The 14,146-nt window shown below is 41.4% G+C and overlaps 4 protein-coding genes and 1 non-coding gene across 6 annotated transcripts; 3 read left to right on the top strand and 2 right to left on the bottom strand.

Annotated features, from left to right (window-relative positions):
- Positions 1–1,235: 1,235 nt before the first annotated feature.
- ASPG1 (Eukaryotic aspartyl protease family protein) lies at positions 1,236–3,091 on the bottom strand. Its single transcript, XM_086228060.1, has one exon. The coding sequence runs from the start codon at positions 2,947–2,949 to the stop codon at positions 1,453–1,455; it is 1,497 nt and encodes a 498-aa protein (XP_086084186.1). The 5' UTR covers positions 2,950–3,091; the 3' UTR covers positions 1,236–1,452.
- A 1,475-nt stretch (positions 3,092–4,566) lies between these two features.
- LOC147275184 (putative pentatricopeptide repeat-containing protein At1g53330) lies at positions 4,567–6,415 on the top strand. The gene has a single exon (XM_086227821.1). The coding sequence runs from the start codon at positions 4,572–4,574 to the stop codon at positions 5,955–5,957; it is 1,386 nt and encodes a 461-aa protein (XP_086083947.1). The 5' UTR covers positions 4,567–4,571; the 3' UTR covers positions 5,958–6,415.
- A 661-nt stretch (positions 6,416–7,076) lies between these two features.
- TRNAA-CGC (transfer RNA alanine (anticodon CGC)) lies at positions 7,077–7,149 on the top strand. Its single transcript has one exon. It is a non-coding gene; the product is annotated as a tRNA-Ala (tRNA).
- Positions 7,150–7,339: 190 nt separating this feature from the next.
- Positions 7,340–8,549, bottom strand: LOC147275182 (ATP-dependent Clp protease adapter protein CLPS1, chloroplastic-like). 2 transcript variants are annotated; one of them, XM_086257011.1, is made up of 3 exons: positions 8,389–8,549; positions 8,045–8,195; positions 7,340–7,744 (listed from the first exon to the last, which is right to left on the bottom strand). In XM_086257011.1, the coding sequence occupies exons 1-3, from the start codon at positions 8,450–8,452 to the stop codon at positions 7,483–7,485; spliced, it is 477 nt and encodes a 158-aa protein (XP_086113137.1). In that variant the 5' UTR covers positions 8,453–8,549; the 3' UTR covers positions 7,340–7,482. The 2 variants fall into 2 exon arrangements, with proteins under 2 accessions (XP_086113137.1, XP_086113138.1); XM_086257012.1 differs by having other exon boundaries at positions 8,045–8,192; positions 8,389–8,546.
- Positions 8,550–9,306: 757 nt separating this feature from the next.
- LOC147275181 (cytochrome P450 CYP94D108-like) lies at positions 9,307–11,652 on the top strand. Its single transcript, XM_086257010.1, has one exon. The coding sequence runs from the start codon at positions 9,428–9,430 to the stop codon at positions 10,940–10,942; it is 1,515 nt and encodes a 504-aa protein (XP_086113136.1). The 5' UTR covers positions 9,307–9,427; the 3' UTR covers positions 10,943–11,652.
- The last annotated feature ends 2,494 nt before the right edge of the window (positions 11,653–14,146 follow it).

Raw genomic sequence — 14,146 nt, 5'->3', positions numbered from 1 at the left:
GGACCCCTCCCATAACTGCAGACGGCGGTTGCAATTTAAGACTGACCTAAACTTTGCGGCATTGTATCCACCATCACACAACACGCAGTGGGGTCCCAAATTTTATATCATGCATTTTTATCAGGTTCCTGAAATCTGCCCAATGCAAAACTAATATAAAAAGAGTGTTGTTATTCGCATATTTTTTTTTTTTTCTTACTACATATTATTTTCTCATTCCACACTTTTTCTTTTAGTTTATTTAATTTATCAACACACTCTTCTAAAATTTTAAAAACACCCTTATTAAAAGCAAGATCCAGCCACCAAAATTCTAACCCCGACCACCGACACAAGGCTCGTTGCTGGCAATTCAGCCCGACGGCCCTTTCTCTCTCTCTTCCTTGCCATTCTCTTCGGCCCTGCAACCGGCCGCAGAGAAAGTGGCAGAGAAGAGAAAGAAAGAAAGGGGGAGAGGAAAGAGAAAAGGAGACAGAGAGGCTTGCCGACAATCACGGTATTTGGGCCCACATGAAAAAAACAAAGGTAGGACCAATCTCTTTGCGAATATGACCTACTACATTGTCTTCCACTCCCAAAAGTGGACCCCTGCTCTTCATGTACCATGTGATCTCTTCAGCAACGAAAGTGAAAGAAATCTAATTCGTATATTGTAATTAACCATTCAATTTCAGCCTACCCTCCAAAAATTCACATGCAAACATACAGTCACAGCAAATTTCTAAATGCTAGTGGTCCAAAAATAAAAATGATAAATGCTAATCTCACTAAATCACTATACATATTATGTCAAACAATGTTAACGTCTCACATAAAATTTTTGATGCACGCAGTTCAAGACTGTATAAAAATCAATCTAAACATACAATGCCACGCGGCACACATGCAAAGCTTTTTGCAGCGTATGCTCACTGTCTTCGCCAGTGTCCTCTTCCTCCTCACATTTATAAGTTTAGAATTTTTTTTTTTTGGTCAAATAGTTTATAAGTTATAACACAATAAACAATGAGGAAATGAGCCCCCCCTACTTGGAGTATTTGAGTAATTTCCGAATTCCTATATATGCTGACAAATCACAGTAAAGTTGTCAAGACATTTATGAATATGTGACCCACGCACCACCAATTCACCATTTTAATTTTTACCTAAAAGACTAAAATGACAGTATATATACTGGGAATTTATATATTAGCTACATGGGCTGGGCCCCACCCTTTATCTACCACCAACCTACATACATACATACATTAATATCCAAATTAAAATTTTCACCTGTCCCATGTACAATCGAGTGAAAGAAGTGAAGAACCCACCTTCTTTATGATTTATCAATTTATCGGGAATAATAAATAGGTACATATTTCGGTTGCAAATTACAATCCAAACCTATTACTCTATTAATAATCCAAACCCACTTGCTTTTAAGTTTTCATTTGAAAGTTTAGTAAAAATTTAGCATTTATTTGGAGAGAAAGCGACGCGCCTGTTTGCCAAATCGTAGCTGACACGTGTCCCTTGCTGCTGGACGTTCCCGATGATGGACAAAGACGACGAGGTTGGAGCGAAAGCAAAGCAAAACTTCCCCGAGTTGTCCACCGGGATTAAGTAGTTCTTCGCGGGCAGACTCAAACTTTTCCCTCCAGAAAACTGAAACGACACCGTAGGGACCTGCACACGTGTCCGCGAGGACAGGTCATAACAAGTGTCGAACAGAGCAAACCCGCCAGTAGAGGGCAAGTTCTGAGTCAACCGTCTAAACGCGTCGCGGAGCGAGTTGTACCCCTCCGTCTGCAACCGAGTTATGGCCGTGCCCGAGTCGACGATGATCCCGCCGTTCCCGGACTGGTCCAATTGGAAAAGCGACGGTGGGATCGAAATCGGTCGGCCGCCGACGCTCATTCCCGTCAGTCCAACGTAGTAAAACGTGCCGACCTTGCTGCTCCTCAGCAACGGCGCCGTGACCGAGTCGCTTGGCGGGGCCGAGTTGAAGTCCAGAGTCGACGAAGCGCCCGAGTCGCGGTTCACTAAACAGTACGAGAACGACGTCGCTTTGAATTGTGAGGTAAGTGACAAAGACCCACCGCCCAGGCCCAATAACCCGGCGGCCCCAACGAATAGTCCCTCGTTATCGTGACCGCAACCCAACGCGACGTTGTTGATTGCACCGGAATTCCCAAACGACACCGTTTCGGTTACGAAATCGCCTACCGTGTACGACCCGTCTCCGTAGGAGACCTGGTAGAGACACTTACTGTTACGACACGCGGAGACGGAGAGAGCTGAGCATTGCGCTGATTCACATGTAAGCGGGTTGTAAGTGGAGGATCCGCTCGGGTTGAAAACCGGGTCGGATTGTTGGTAGCAGTCCGCACAAGGCTGGCATTGGAGCCAATTGACGTCGCTGCCGGTGTCGAGCACCATGTAGAAGGACTTGGTCGGGCGCCCGACTCCGATTCGCGAGAAGTACTCGCCGCTGCCCATGCTCGTACCCGACACGATTGGGGTGGAGAGATCCTCGGGTCGGATCTCGGAGTGCATGGGTTCGAGATCCGACCTGTTTACATTTTGGAGTGCGAGTTGGAGCTTGGTGTTGAGCGAGTTGACTCGGGCGGAGTCCCGGGCGAGTCGGGAGAGGACTAGAGATTTGTAGTCTTTGTGTTGGGAGTTATGGAGAGCGTCGCGGGGGTGGAGCTGGATAGAGAAGGAAGAGGAGGAGTTGAGAGGAGTGAGATGGGTTTGGGCCTGGGCCTGGGCTTCTTGGTGGTCCAGGGGTTTGAGGGTTTGGGGGTTGAAGGAGAGAACGTCATGGGCTTGGTTGAGGGAGGCAGAGACGTCGAGCAGTGTGGTGGCTGCTTCTGGTAAGCTGCGAGAGAGTGTGGAAGAAAAGAGAGTAGTGAATGTGAGAGCTGAGAATATGGGTAGGAAAAGTAATGGCTTCTTCTGAGCCATTTTTTTGTTGCAGAAAGTAACGAGCTCAGAACTTGAAAAAGAGAGAGATGAGGTGAGTGAGAAGTGGAAATGGGGGTTCGCTTTATTTAGCAGAGAGAGAGATGATGACGTCAGGAAAACAATAGCATTAAAGCTGGTGGGTCCGTGGGTATGTAATTTTACTTATTTTCGGTGCACAACTTGAAATCTATTTCTGTTTTTCATTTTTCTGCTTTCTGTGCTTTTTTCTGGCGGCAAAGAGGGAGGTGTTTTGTTTGTTTGTGCTGTGGTTTTGCTTTTTTCCCTCCTTTTTGGGGTAAAGGTAAAAGTTTTTGTTGCGATCAATTGATGATGAGGTTAGAGGTGGTATTAATGATTGTAGTCAAAAAGAGGCATCAATTTCTGAAACTGCATAGGTAGCGCAGTGATGAAGAGACAAATTTGGGGTGAGTTGTTAAAGTTGTATATTCAAACGTAAGTTTGAAGACTCGAATGTAAACATTAATTTTTGAACGAGGCATAAAACATGAGATTTTTTTTATAATGAGCTGGCTTTGATGTATTGTAGGTTTTATCTAATGATTCTAATCATTAGAAGATGTCAGGTACTGGCCAAAAAAAAGAAGATGTCACGTAAAAGAATTTTTCAAATATAAGAATGAGTAGTACTATAGATTTCATCTTGTATTTCAACCATATAAATTAAGTAATTTGTGAAAATTAGGTATTTCGCATTCTGTTTGGAATTTTATCTCCAATAATAAATTGGATTGTCGAGATTTTTCTTGTTATCCAAATAAGAGTTATCATTTTTTTTTTATAATTAAAAGTATTATTAGTCATTTTTTGTTTATCAGACTAATCTTTTGGACCGGTTAAAAATAAACAATCCACTGTGAGTCTAAGAAATTCCCAAAAAATTTTACCTCCATTTTTATCTTAAGAATCATCACTTTCTATCATGTGTCCAATGTTTGGATTTCCCTTTATTTTTCTTTTCCACCAATTGACAAAATTAATGTGTTTAATTAGAAAGCATTCCTTTTGTGTTACCATATTATGCCAAGTTTCTACCATGCATACAACAAGCTGTCAAGCACTACGGACAATTATCTGCAAGACTATACTCATGATATCTTATCTTTTCAGCTGGTTTATTGTTAAAAAAAACAAAGAATGGGAAGTGACAACATGGTAATACCTCCATCCTAATTTATAACCACATCAAATCATATGTCAATTCAAAATATTACATAGCAATCCAGACTATTCTAAGAGCATGCATGCATACAATAATTTTGTCGTATCCACTGATTATATTGAACCCACACTTTTTTGTGGATGCAGCACAAACATGAAATGGAAGGTGGATATTATACAGATATAGAGGCATATTATGAAGTGAAAAATGCTTGGGTCCTCTTGACTGGGCTAAAAATTACAAGGCTTGGGTCCATAAAATGTAATGGGCCTGTAACTGGGCTATGACTTGCAGGAACACAATAGGTCCATAATGGGTCTGCTGATCCATTAGAACCCGATTGAGTTCCATCTTCCCTTCAAACGCCGTTACTATTTTTTAGCGGGAACCTACTACAATATAACCAAAGCACCGGACTGACCTGGAAAAACAAAAAACAAAAATGAAAGCTTCAAAATCGATATCGCCCTTCAGGCTTTGCTCTCTACTACGTAGCGAAAAGGACCCAAATCTCGCTCTCCAGCTCTTCCGAAACCCTAACCCCAATTCAAACCCTAAACCCCAAAAGCCTTTTCGCTACTCTCTTCTCTCCTACGACCTCATCATCAGCAAGCTCGGCCGCGCAAAAATGTTGGACCAAATGGAACAAATCCTCCACCAAATGAAGCAAGAAACCCGTTTCGATCCCCCGGAAATCATCTTCTGCAATGTCATTTCGTTCTACGCCCGGGCTCGTCTCCCCGACCGTGCAATTCAACTGTTTGATGAAATTCCCTCTTTTCGATGCCGGAGGACCGTGAAATCGTTCAATTCATTGTTGGATGCGCTTTTCAATTGCAGGGAATTTGAGAAAATGAGGGAATTCTTCGCGGGCGTTGAAAATTACGCGACCCCGGATGCATGTACTTATAATATATTGATTAAAGCTTGTTATGTGAATGGGCATGTGGATGGTGCATGGAATGTGTATGAAGAAATGCGTAGAAAGGGTGTTCGTCCGAATTTGGTGACGTTGGGGACTTTGATTTCGATGCTTTGTTTGGATTTGAGGGTGAAACAGGCTTTTCAGTTGAAAAACGATATGTTGAGGAGTTATGGGGCTTCTCGTAATGTATTTGTGTATACCTCCTTGATTAAAGGGCTTTGTAGGATTGGTGAAATGAGTTTGGCTTTTAAGCTTAAGGAGGAGATGGTTAGTAAAAAAGTTAGATTGGACTCTGCGGTTTATTCAACTTTGATCAGTGCGCTTTTCAAGGATGGTAGGAAAGGAGAGGTTGTTGGGCTTTTGGAGGAAATGAGAGAGTATGGGTGCAAACCAGATACTGTGACTTACAATGCAATGATTAATGGGTTTTGTATGGAGAAGGATTTCGAAGCAGCCTATAGAGTTTTGGATGAGATGGTGGAGAAGGGGTGTGAACCAGATGTTATTAGTTATAATGTAATTATTGGTGGATTGTGTAAGGAAGGGAAATGGAGAGAAGCAAATGATTTGCTTGAAGATTTACCGAGACGTGGGTGCACGCCGGATGTAGTTTCATATCGAACCATATTTGATGGACTTTGCAATTGTAGACAATTCAAGGAAGCAGCATTTATATTAGATGAGATGATCTTTGAGGGTTTTGCACCGCATTTGGAAAGTACACATAAACTCGTTGGGGGGTTGTGTCAGGAATGTAACATGGAGTTGTTATGGACAGTTCTAAGTAGTCTGGGAAATGGAAATCTTCTGCAGGTTGATACCTGGGAAATGGTGGTTTCTATGGTATGCAAGAAGAAGCTGTCAAATTTCTCTGAGCTTGTTGATACTTTGATCCTGAAGTAAATTGTGTCCATGCCAATAAGATCTGAAAGTGGTTTTGCTCAAGTAAAGGCAAGCTATCTAATTATATATGTCTTCTCATGTGGATGACTTGCATGGTTTATATCTACTGTGGTTTACTATGGAAACCAATATATTCACTATGCTTGCCTGCTGTACTTTTCGAATAAGGTTCCTCCTAGAAACTGGTTTCCCCCTTGGGTTTTAGAATTCAGGAGGAAGTATTTGTTGAGATGCTCTACACTTAGAGTTCTTTGGCAACATAGGAAAGCAGAAGCAGAACTTGCTCTGATGATTCTCAACTCACCACCTGTAAATTTTACTGTTGTCTCTTCTAGCCTATCTATGCTTGTGTGTTCTCAAGAATCTCTTGGAATATTATGTGCTTTTGGTAGGTTAAAGTGAGCAGAGACGACAAGGTTGCAAGCTGACTACTTTCCCTGACAAATGCTTGATTTGAGATCGAGGGTTGGGGTCTGATTTTTTCAGAAATTGGTTCCTTTTGTCTACATGAATGTTAATTGTTAATAATATTCATGAATGTCATAGAATACAAGTTCTGACCATGATTTTTCACATTCTCTTTAGATTCTTCATTTTATTAAAACAATTGACAGCTATGGAGAGTAAGGGCCACCTAGTTTATCAAAAAAATGCTTCTAATCCCATCTCTTTCCATAAATAAAGCAGAAAAAGTTTAACTTACAGAGTAGGATGAAAATAATGCAACTAAGATTGATTGTGCCATGTCCTATGGGGTGCTGTTATCTGCTTGTTCTGGCAACGACAAGTAGATAATAAGCAAATTATGGAACGAGGTGCAGGATGGCAAATTGTTTCAAGTTGGATGGCTAAAACAACAGGACTCATAAGGATTAGAACTAATTTTCACAGGGTTGCATTTGGAGATGCATAATTGTGTAGTGGCAATACCTGCTTAACATTAATAATATAAAGATAATCTCACCAAAAGAAAATATAAAGATGCATAATTGGGAACCAGGATAGATTGGCTACCCAATTGAAACATTTTTCAGTGCCTAGAGCAAAACGCGGTGGGGTCTACCAGTAATGAAAGAAAGCTTCGTTTATTAATCAAAAGTGAATCAATTACAATCACTAGGGGACGTAGCTCATATGGTAGAGCGCTCGCTTCGCATGCGAGAGGCACGGGGTTCGATTCCCCGCGTCTCCATTATTTTTTCCGTTTACTTCAATTTATCAAACTTTTCTATGCTATATTTTTACAACCATTATATGATTCTTCCTCCTTTTTTCGTCACGTTTCTTTTCCTTCTTAGCTCCTTATTCCCTCTTATTGTTTAATTTCTTTTTTGTAAAAAAAGAAAGAACAAAAAACATTACGAATGGTCCGAATCCAAATATTCTCTAAAAGGAGGCAAGTTTATTATATACACAAACATATTTGTAACACTTAAACCAATAACTAGAGCTATGGCCTAAGACCTCCAATTCCTTTTCTAACATTTTATTATATTATGCTGTTTATGATGATGGTACTACTTAGTCAGCATCCATCACTTGCAGGCTCAACTGAGCTTAGAAGACCATTGCCTCTCAGCTGCATACAGTGGTCTTCGGCATCCACTTGAGCACACACAATCACCACCGCCAGCCCATTGTGATGTGCCTCCTGCATCACATTCACTGCAATGTCAACTGTCATTCCGGGTATAACCTTCATCAGAACTTGGACAACATACTCCCTCTTGTTGAAGTTGTCATTGTGCAACATCACACGGTAAGGGGGAGACATTTTCCTTGATTTCCTGATATTCAATGAAAAGTGAAAACTGAGTCAGATTGGCGCAGCCAATTGTGAACATGAAATGGGTTTCTGCAGTTACACTTGCTCTGTTTTTCACTTTGCACTGAGCTCTTACTTCTTTCACCTATTAATTAAGATGCCAAATTTGAGGTTGGGTTTTTGAGAATTATATCCCAAACTTAAAATTCACCTTAAATACCTACTTTAGCTTAAGGTTGAAGATTATCTTAGTTTGTGGTAGGCCCTAATTATACCAAAGAAAATTTTGGTGTTATAAACAGAGTGATGTATTTGTATATACCTCACATCAAAGTCAGAGTCACGACTGGGTGTTGTTTTCTCTATGGTCGGCTTCTCCAACAACCCACCACCTTTTCCAAGCACAGCGGCTGATGCTGTCATCAACATGCTCCGATTTGGGCATGGCTTATGAAAATAGTGTCTATCCCCTGCTACGTAAAGTATAATCAAACATTGAAATCAACAAATCCAGCATGTAATTTACTGAGAAACAAAAAAAGCACAACATGCTGCTGAACTTGCACAAAATCCAGGTCTATAGCACAAAAGCCCCAAAAATGGATTCTACCTAACACAAAATTTAATTCTCTGTTCAAAATTGAAAGAACCCAAGAAGAAAAGTACCTGATTTAGTGAGATTGATTGCATGGTTTGGTGAAAGAGGGACTCGACCGCATATGGCAGCCATGGCCCTCTCTTTCTCTCTCACACTCTGTGTTTGTGTGCCAAAATGTCTGGAACAGACTGTGTGGGATATACAGATTGTGTGGTCCGTGGGCAGTGCCTTGGATTTTCTAATGGTGTTAGTGGACGACACGTCGTAGGAGAATCATTCTGTAGAAATATCCGATTCTGGGGCCTACTGTGTTTGTGGCACTGAGACTCAGACACTCATAGTGTAGTAGACTATTAGTGATTATGGAAAAGGATGCTTAAATGACCTTTGGTTATCTGGAATCAGGATAATTAAACAGTAAACTAACCCAACAAGTTCTCTGAATCATTCTAAGCTAATGGTCAAACCCAACAAGTTCTCTGAATCATTGTAAATTAAACTATGACATATTTATATGTATCTGTTTTTAACTAAATTGATGACATGGATGAAAATAAAAAAAGAACTGCTGACAACGTACATGCTTGTTTGACAAATGGAGCTTGAACCTTATATCAGCAATTAACTTTACCTGATTGAATTGAACCTGATTAAAAAATACATGTATGTAGGATCCAGTGTTATACGCATAATCATATCATATAGTGGTTGTGTTGAGAAAATTACGTACAATTAATAATTCTGTCGTGTTCATTTCGACCCATTTTGTCTAATACATGTGCGTAGCTCATTGCTAGCAATTAGCCTATTACACATCTTGACATCCATAATGTAAGCCTGTCAGTTGACAAAAAAAAAAAGAGAGTATTAATTCAAGCGAAACCAAGAGGCAAACAAGTGAACAACAAACGCTTCAGTCGTCAGAAATTAATATAATATTGCTTTCCAAAGTAGACAAAAATACCTTCAACTTGCAATTTATAAATTAAATTTAAATCCCACCAACATTAAATCAAATTAAAAATACCAAATATTCAATAAGATAATATATGCCCAGCCATATATAAACATTGATCTCCATCACCTGCACTAATATTCCACTTAGCCATGGACTTCTTCTTTCTGCCATCTTTCCTCTTCGTCCTCTTCCTTTGCACCTATCTCTACCTCCACTACTTCTCCACTCCACCCAACAAAACCAAACACACAGGCTTCAAAATCTACCCAATTCTCGGAACGCTACCCGAGTTCTTGAAAAACCGGCACCGGTTCCTCGATTGGACCACCGAAATCCTCCGCAACTGTCCCACCAATACCGACGTCTTCCGCCGTCCAGGAAAGGTCCACGGCATCATCACCGCCAACCCCTCAAACGTCGAGCACATGCTCAAAACCAATTTCGAAAACTACCCCAAAGGCGACCGGTTCATATCGCTCGTCGAAGATTTTCTCGGCCGTGGAATCTTCAACTCGGATGGTGAGCTCTGGAGAATCCAGAGAAAGACTGCCAGCTACGCCTTCAACACAAAATCGCTCAGAAACTTTGTCATGGAAAACGTGAAGGTTGAGATTCAGTCGCGGTTGGTTCCTGTTTTGGCAAAAGCCTCCGAAACGGCATGTCGTTTGGATTTGCAGGACGTTTTGGAGCGATTCGCGTTTGATAATGTTTGCAAGCTAGCTTTTAACGTCGACCCGGCTTGTCTTGGTGGGGACGGGAAAACGACGGATCGTTTCATGCAGGCTTTTGAAGACGCGGCCACGCTTATCTCTGGAAGGTTCATGTACGCTTTTAATTTTATGCTCAGGCTCAAGAAACTTTTGAACGTTGGATCTGAGAAAAGGTTGAAACAATCAATCTCAACCGTTCATAACTTCGCGGATGATATCATAAGTTCCAGAATGAGAGCAAGGGAATTAGAAGAAGAAGATTTGTTGTCACTGTTTATCGGGAACGAATTCAACAACTCGCCCGAGTTTCTCCGAGATATCATCATAAGCATCATTCTCGCCGGGCGAGATACGACGTCGTCGGCTCTGTCGTGGTTCTTTTGGCTTTTGTCATCCAGGCCACAAGTAGAGCGAACCATTCTGAAGGAGCTCCAAACGGTTCGGATCCGAAACGGCAAAAATATCGGCGATACGTACAGTTTCGACGAGCTCAGAGACATGCACTATTTGCACGCGGCGATTTCGGAGGCGATGCGACTGTACCCGCCGGTACCGGTGGACACGAAGGCCTGCCTGAGCGATGACGTCATGCCGGACGGCACGTTCGTTAGGAAGGGGTGGTTTGTGACGTACCACGCGTACGCCATGGGCAGGATGGAGAGGATTTGGGGCAGCAACTGCAATGAGTATTTGCCAGAGAGATGGCTCAACGATGAGGGCACGTGTCAGCAGGAGAGTGCGTTTCGGTTTCCGGTGTTTCATGCCGGGCCGAGGATGTGTCTCGGAAAAGAATTGGCTTATATTCAGATGAAGTCGATCGCAGCGTCTGTGATTGAGAGCTTTGAGTTCGACGTACAGGATAAGGACAAGTGTCCTGGGCATCTATTATCCTTGACTCTCAGAATGAAGGGTGGATTATCCGTGAAGGTGCGGTGGAGAGATGTAGATGTTTAAAAGAGCTGCTATTTGCACACCTCTAAATTTTTTTTGTACACCCCTAACAACTTAATTTGTGAATTTACCTATTTACTCTAATGTGAAAATACACTACACACCCCTCCCCTTTCCCATCCACCTTCCCCTGCCACACCACCTCCCTCTGCAACACTCCCCTTCTGCCTCTGCACCCCCCTTGTCGCACCACCTCCCTTTGCACCCCTCCCCTTCCGCCATCCCCCTCCCCTCCCCCTGATGCACCACCTCCCCCCTGCAACACTCCCTATGCCACACCACCTCCCTCTACAACACTCTCATTCTGCCTCTGCACCCCTCCCTTCTGCCATCCCCCTCCCCTCCCCCCTGCAACACTCCCCTTGCCGCACACTCCGGCGACCACATACTTCATTTCTCTGCAACAATTCCTACTGCGACCACATACTCCGGCGACCACCCCGGCGACAGTAACCTAGCCACCCCTGAACATAAAAAAAAAAAATGCAGGTGGTTCAGCGGATCAGCGCCGAAACCGGTGGTTTCATTCGACAGGTAACCGCCGAATAGAATAGGATTGTCCGTCGAACCACTTGCAAATTTTTATTTTTTCTTCTCCGGCGAGCTGGGTAGGTTGGGTGGTCGGCGTGGTCTTGGTGGCTCTGCATGCATGTGTGCAAGTTGGGTGGAGGGAGGAGCGAGGAAGGGGTGGGCTGTGGGGGTGCGGCAGGGGGAGGGGAGGGGAAGGGAATTGCAGAGGAAAGAAGAGAAATGGAAGGAGAAAAAGGAAAGGAGAGGGGGAGAGAGAGAAGGGAAGGGTTGAGCCGCCGGTGACCTTGCCGACGGTGGGGGTGGCTGAGGGAGGTGTCGGGGTGGGGTGTGTGTTGTCTGGGTTTTGGGAGGGGTGTGTATAAGTTGAGATATTTTGGTAATTGGGAGGGATGTGTATATGAGAAATGTTAATTGTGGGAGGAGTGTGAAGTGAGAAAAAGTGAGAAAAGGGTGTGCAAATAGCAGCTCTCATGTTTAATTAATTTTTATTTTGTATTTCTATAAAAAATAAAAAATTAGTGTTACAGTATTCTGTACTATATAATATTTCTATATTTAGATAGACAATCAATTTGCAATTTGTGCAATTAAAGCCAAACTATACATGATTGTGATTAAGATTTAAGGCCAATCAGTAGTAAAAGTATTAATTAAGGGTCATTACAAATAAATTAATATAAAAGTTATCAAAATTATAAATTCAACCAATTAATTAATTTGCCCATAAATTTACCAGCTTTAGTGAATCTGCCGATTTTAGTTAACTCTAATTGCTGTTTGGTTGAACGCTTTGTAAACATCACTAATCTATGGAAAATCATGTGTTCGCATAAATAGTTTACTTTAGATTTGGAGCATTTCTAACGGGTATGGTATTTCAAACATATGATATTGAACTGAGAAAAGACAGATTGTGGGGGTGAGTGAGAGAAGACAGAGAGACGAGAGATGGCCGTGACCAATTCATGGGGGGTGGGACAAGCAATCCCAGTGCCTCAATTCGGAGTTCGTACCCCTTTTTTGTTCCGATTTCTTAGCCAACATGACCATCAAATTCAGCAATAATACCAATACAAATCTGAGCTTTGTTCTCAGTTGGGGTTGCTCTGTTCAGACTTCAAACCAAGCCTTCATCTTCAGCTACTTGTTCGAGTAGAAATAGAAAGAGCTCAGCTTTGTGTCGCCGTTGCAGTGAAAATAGCAGTAATAGTGATGACTGTATTGTGTCCTCTTTGGAATTGGTGGAGACGCCCTTTTGCTGAGGTTGAACAAACCGAGAGCTTTACCTCTGTTCTCAAGGTATGTGGGTTTCCTGTAGTTTCTACACAGTTGCTAGATTGTATCAAAGTTTCATGTTAATTTTGTTGATTTAGTGAAGAGAGTTTTTTTATTATATTTTTTCTGACTTAATTTGGTCGTATATATTCTCTATGTGGGTTTTCAGTATAGAGTTCCCAGTTGCTCAATTTAAACATTGCCTTATACGTACTGTATTAGCTAAAATGCAACCTTTCTGATTTACTTGAAGTTTGCAGCTTTTGATGATTCTCTATCATTAATTATGCACTTCAAATTAGATATGGACAAGGCCTTAGATTTTCTTTTAATAAAAAAAATAAAACAATTTTACCATTTGTTTTCAAATCAAGCTTTGGATTCACAATCACCATTCACCATAAAATTTACTAATTTAGATAGAATGACTATGGTTTAAGTCAATTGGGCCAAAGGCCCAAAGAAAACTACAAAATTAAGTACCATTTGGTTTACATTCCAATTCTCTTACCTAGGCATGAAGACATAAACGGAATACACAAACTCAAATATGAAAATTAAAGCCTCCAATTGTTATATCGTGTTCTAGTTTGCTGGTCCATATGCTTTAACATGCCATCCATAATTAGTTCCTGTAATGAGTATAGTCTGTCACTGTACAAAGTGGCTTTATGAGGGAGGCGATCCTGCCATTTACAAAATTCATCATATTCGTTTGCTCTTTTAGGGGGATGAACCTCGATGACTTGGCATTCCATTTTTTCATTCAGTATTTTTATTGCCTGACGTGGAGGAACCCTTACAGACAAGAGTTTGAGAAGATGCATAGCCTTTATAAAGAATCTAGTCTCTTTGGTTGTTGAGACAGTCATGGAACCCTAAACCAGATTGAGTTCACATGAAATACCACGCTCTTCTAAAGCAGATTCCACCGCCGGCCAACCTTCTTGTAAAGATGCTTCATCCTCTGGAAAGTACAACATAGAGAAAGAGGTGAGTTTATGCGTGCCATCTTCATTGAACGAGGTCATTTCAAGCTTGTCATATTTATCGTCTTGGATGTAAATATAGTTCCTCCATTGTTTTTGTTTAAGGTTTTGCTTTTTTGCCATGGATTTTTATTTAAGGTTTTAAATCCCTAGAAACAGTAAAAGAAAATAAAAGGAACCGGCTGAGGGACCGACTTCACACACTGCCTTCTTGTGATCAATAAGGTACATATTTATTCAAGTCATTGACTTTAGCTTACAAGAAATAATTCCCTAATGAACTAGGACATTAATAGAAATATACCAGGACATACTTAAGAAGTACCTCGCTTAACTAACTTAATTTTTACTTTATACAACCAAATTCCAATCACTTTAATGCGTAATTTAATTACAAGTCACGCTACAAGGT

Source organism: Dryas octopetala, chromosome 9, assembly GCF_963921425.1.
Source record: "Dryas octopetala chromosome 9, drDryOcto1.1, whole genome shotgun sequence".
Lineage (NCBI taxonomy): Eukaryota > Viridiplantae > Streptophyta > Magnoliopsida > Rosales > Rosaceae > Dryas > Dryas octopetala.
This window is presented reverse-complemented; position numbering and strand designations above follow the sequence as displayed.

What these genes read in the sequence shown, in the direction of transcription:
- LOC147275184 (XM_086227821.1), top strand. Translation starts at nt 4,572, where the DNA reads ATGAAAGCTTCAAAATCGATATCGCCCTTCAGGCTTTGCTCTCTACTA.
- LOC147275181 (XM_086257010.1), top strand. Translation starts at nt 9,428, where the DNA reads ATGGACTTCTTCTTTCTGCCATCTTTCCTCTTCGTCCTCTTCCTTTGC.
- LOC147275182 (XM_086257011.1), bottom strand. Translation starts at nt 8,452, where the DNA reads ATGGCTGCCATATGCGGTCGAGTCCCTCTTTCACCAAACCATGCAATC. An exon ending in AATCAATCTCACTAAATCAG is followed by an intron (nt 8,196 to 8,388) that starts GTACTTTTCTTC and finishes TACTTTACGTAG; the next exon opens with CAGGGGATAGACACTATTTT. An exon ending in GACTCTGACTTTGATGTGAG is followed by an intron (nt 7,745 to 8,044) that starts GTATATACAAAT and finishes ATTGAATATCAG; the next exon opens with GAAATCAAGGAAAATGTCTC.
- ASPG1 (XM_086228060.1), bottom strand. Translation starts at nt 2,949, where the DNA reads ATGGCTCAGAAGAAGCCATTACTTTTCCTACCCATATTCTCAGCTCTC.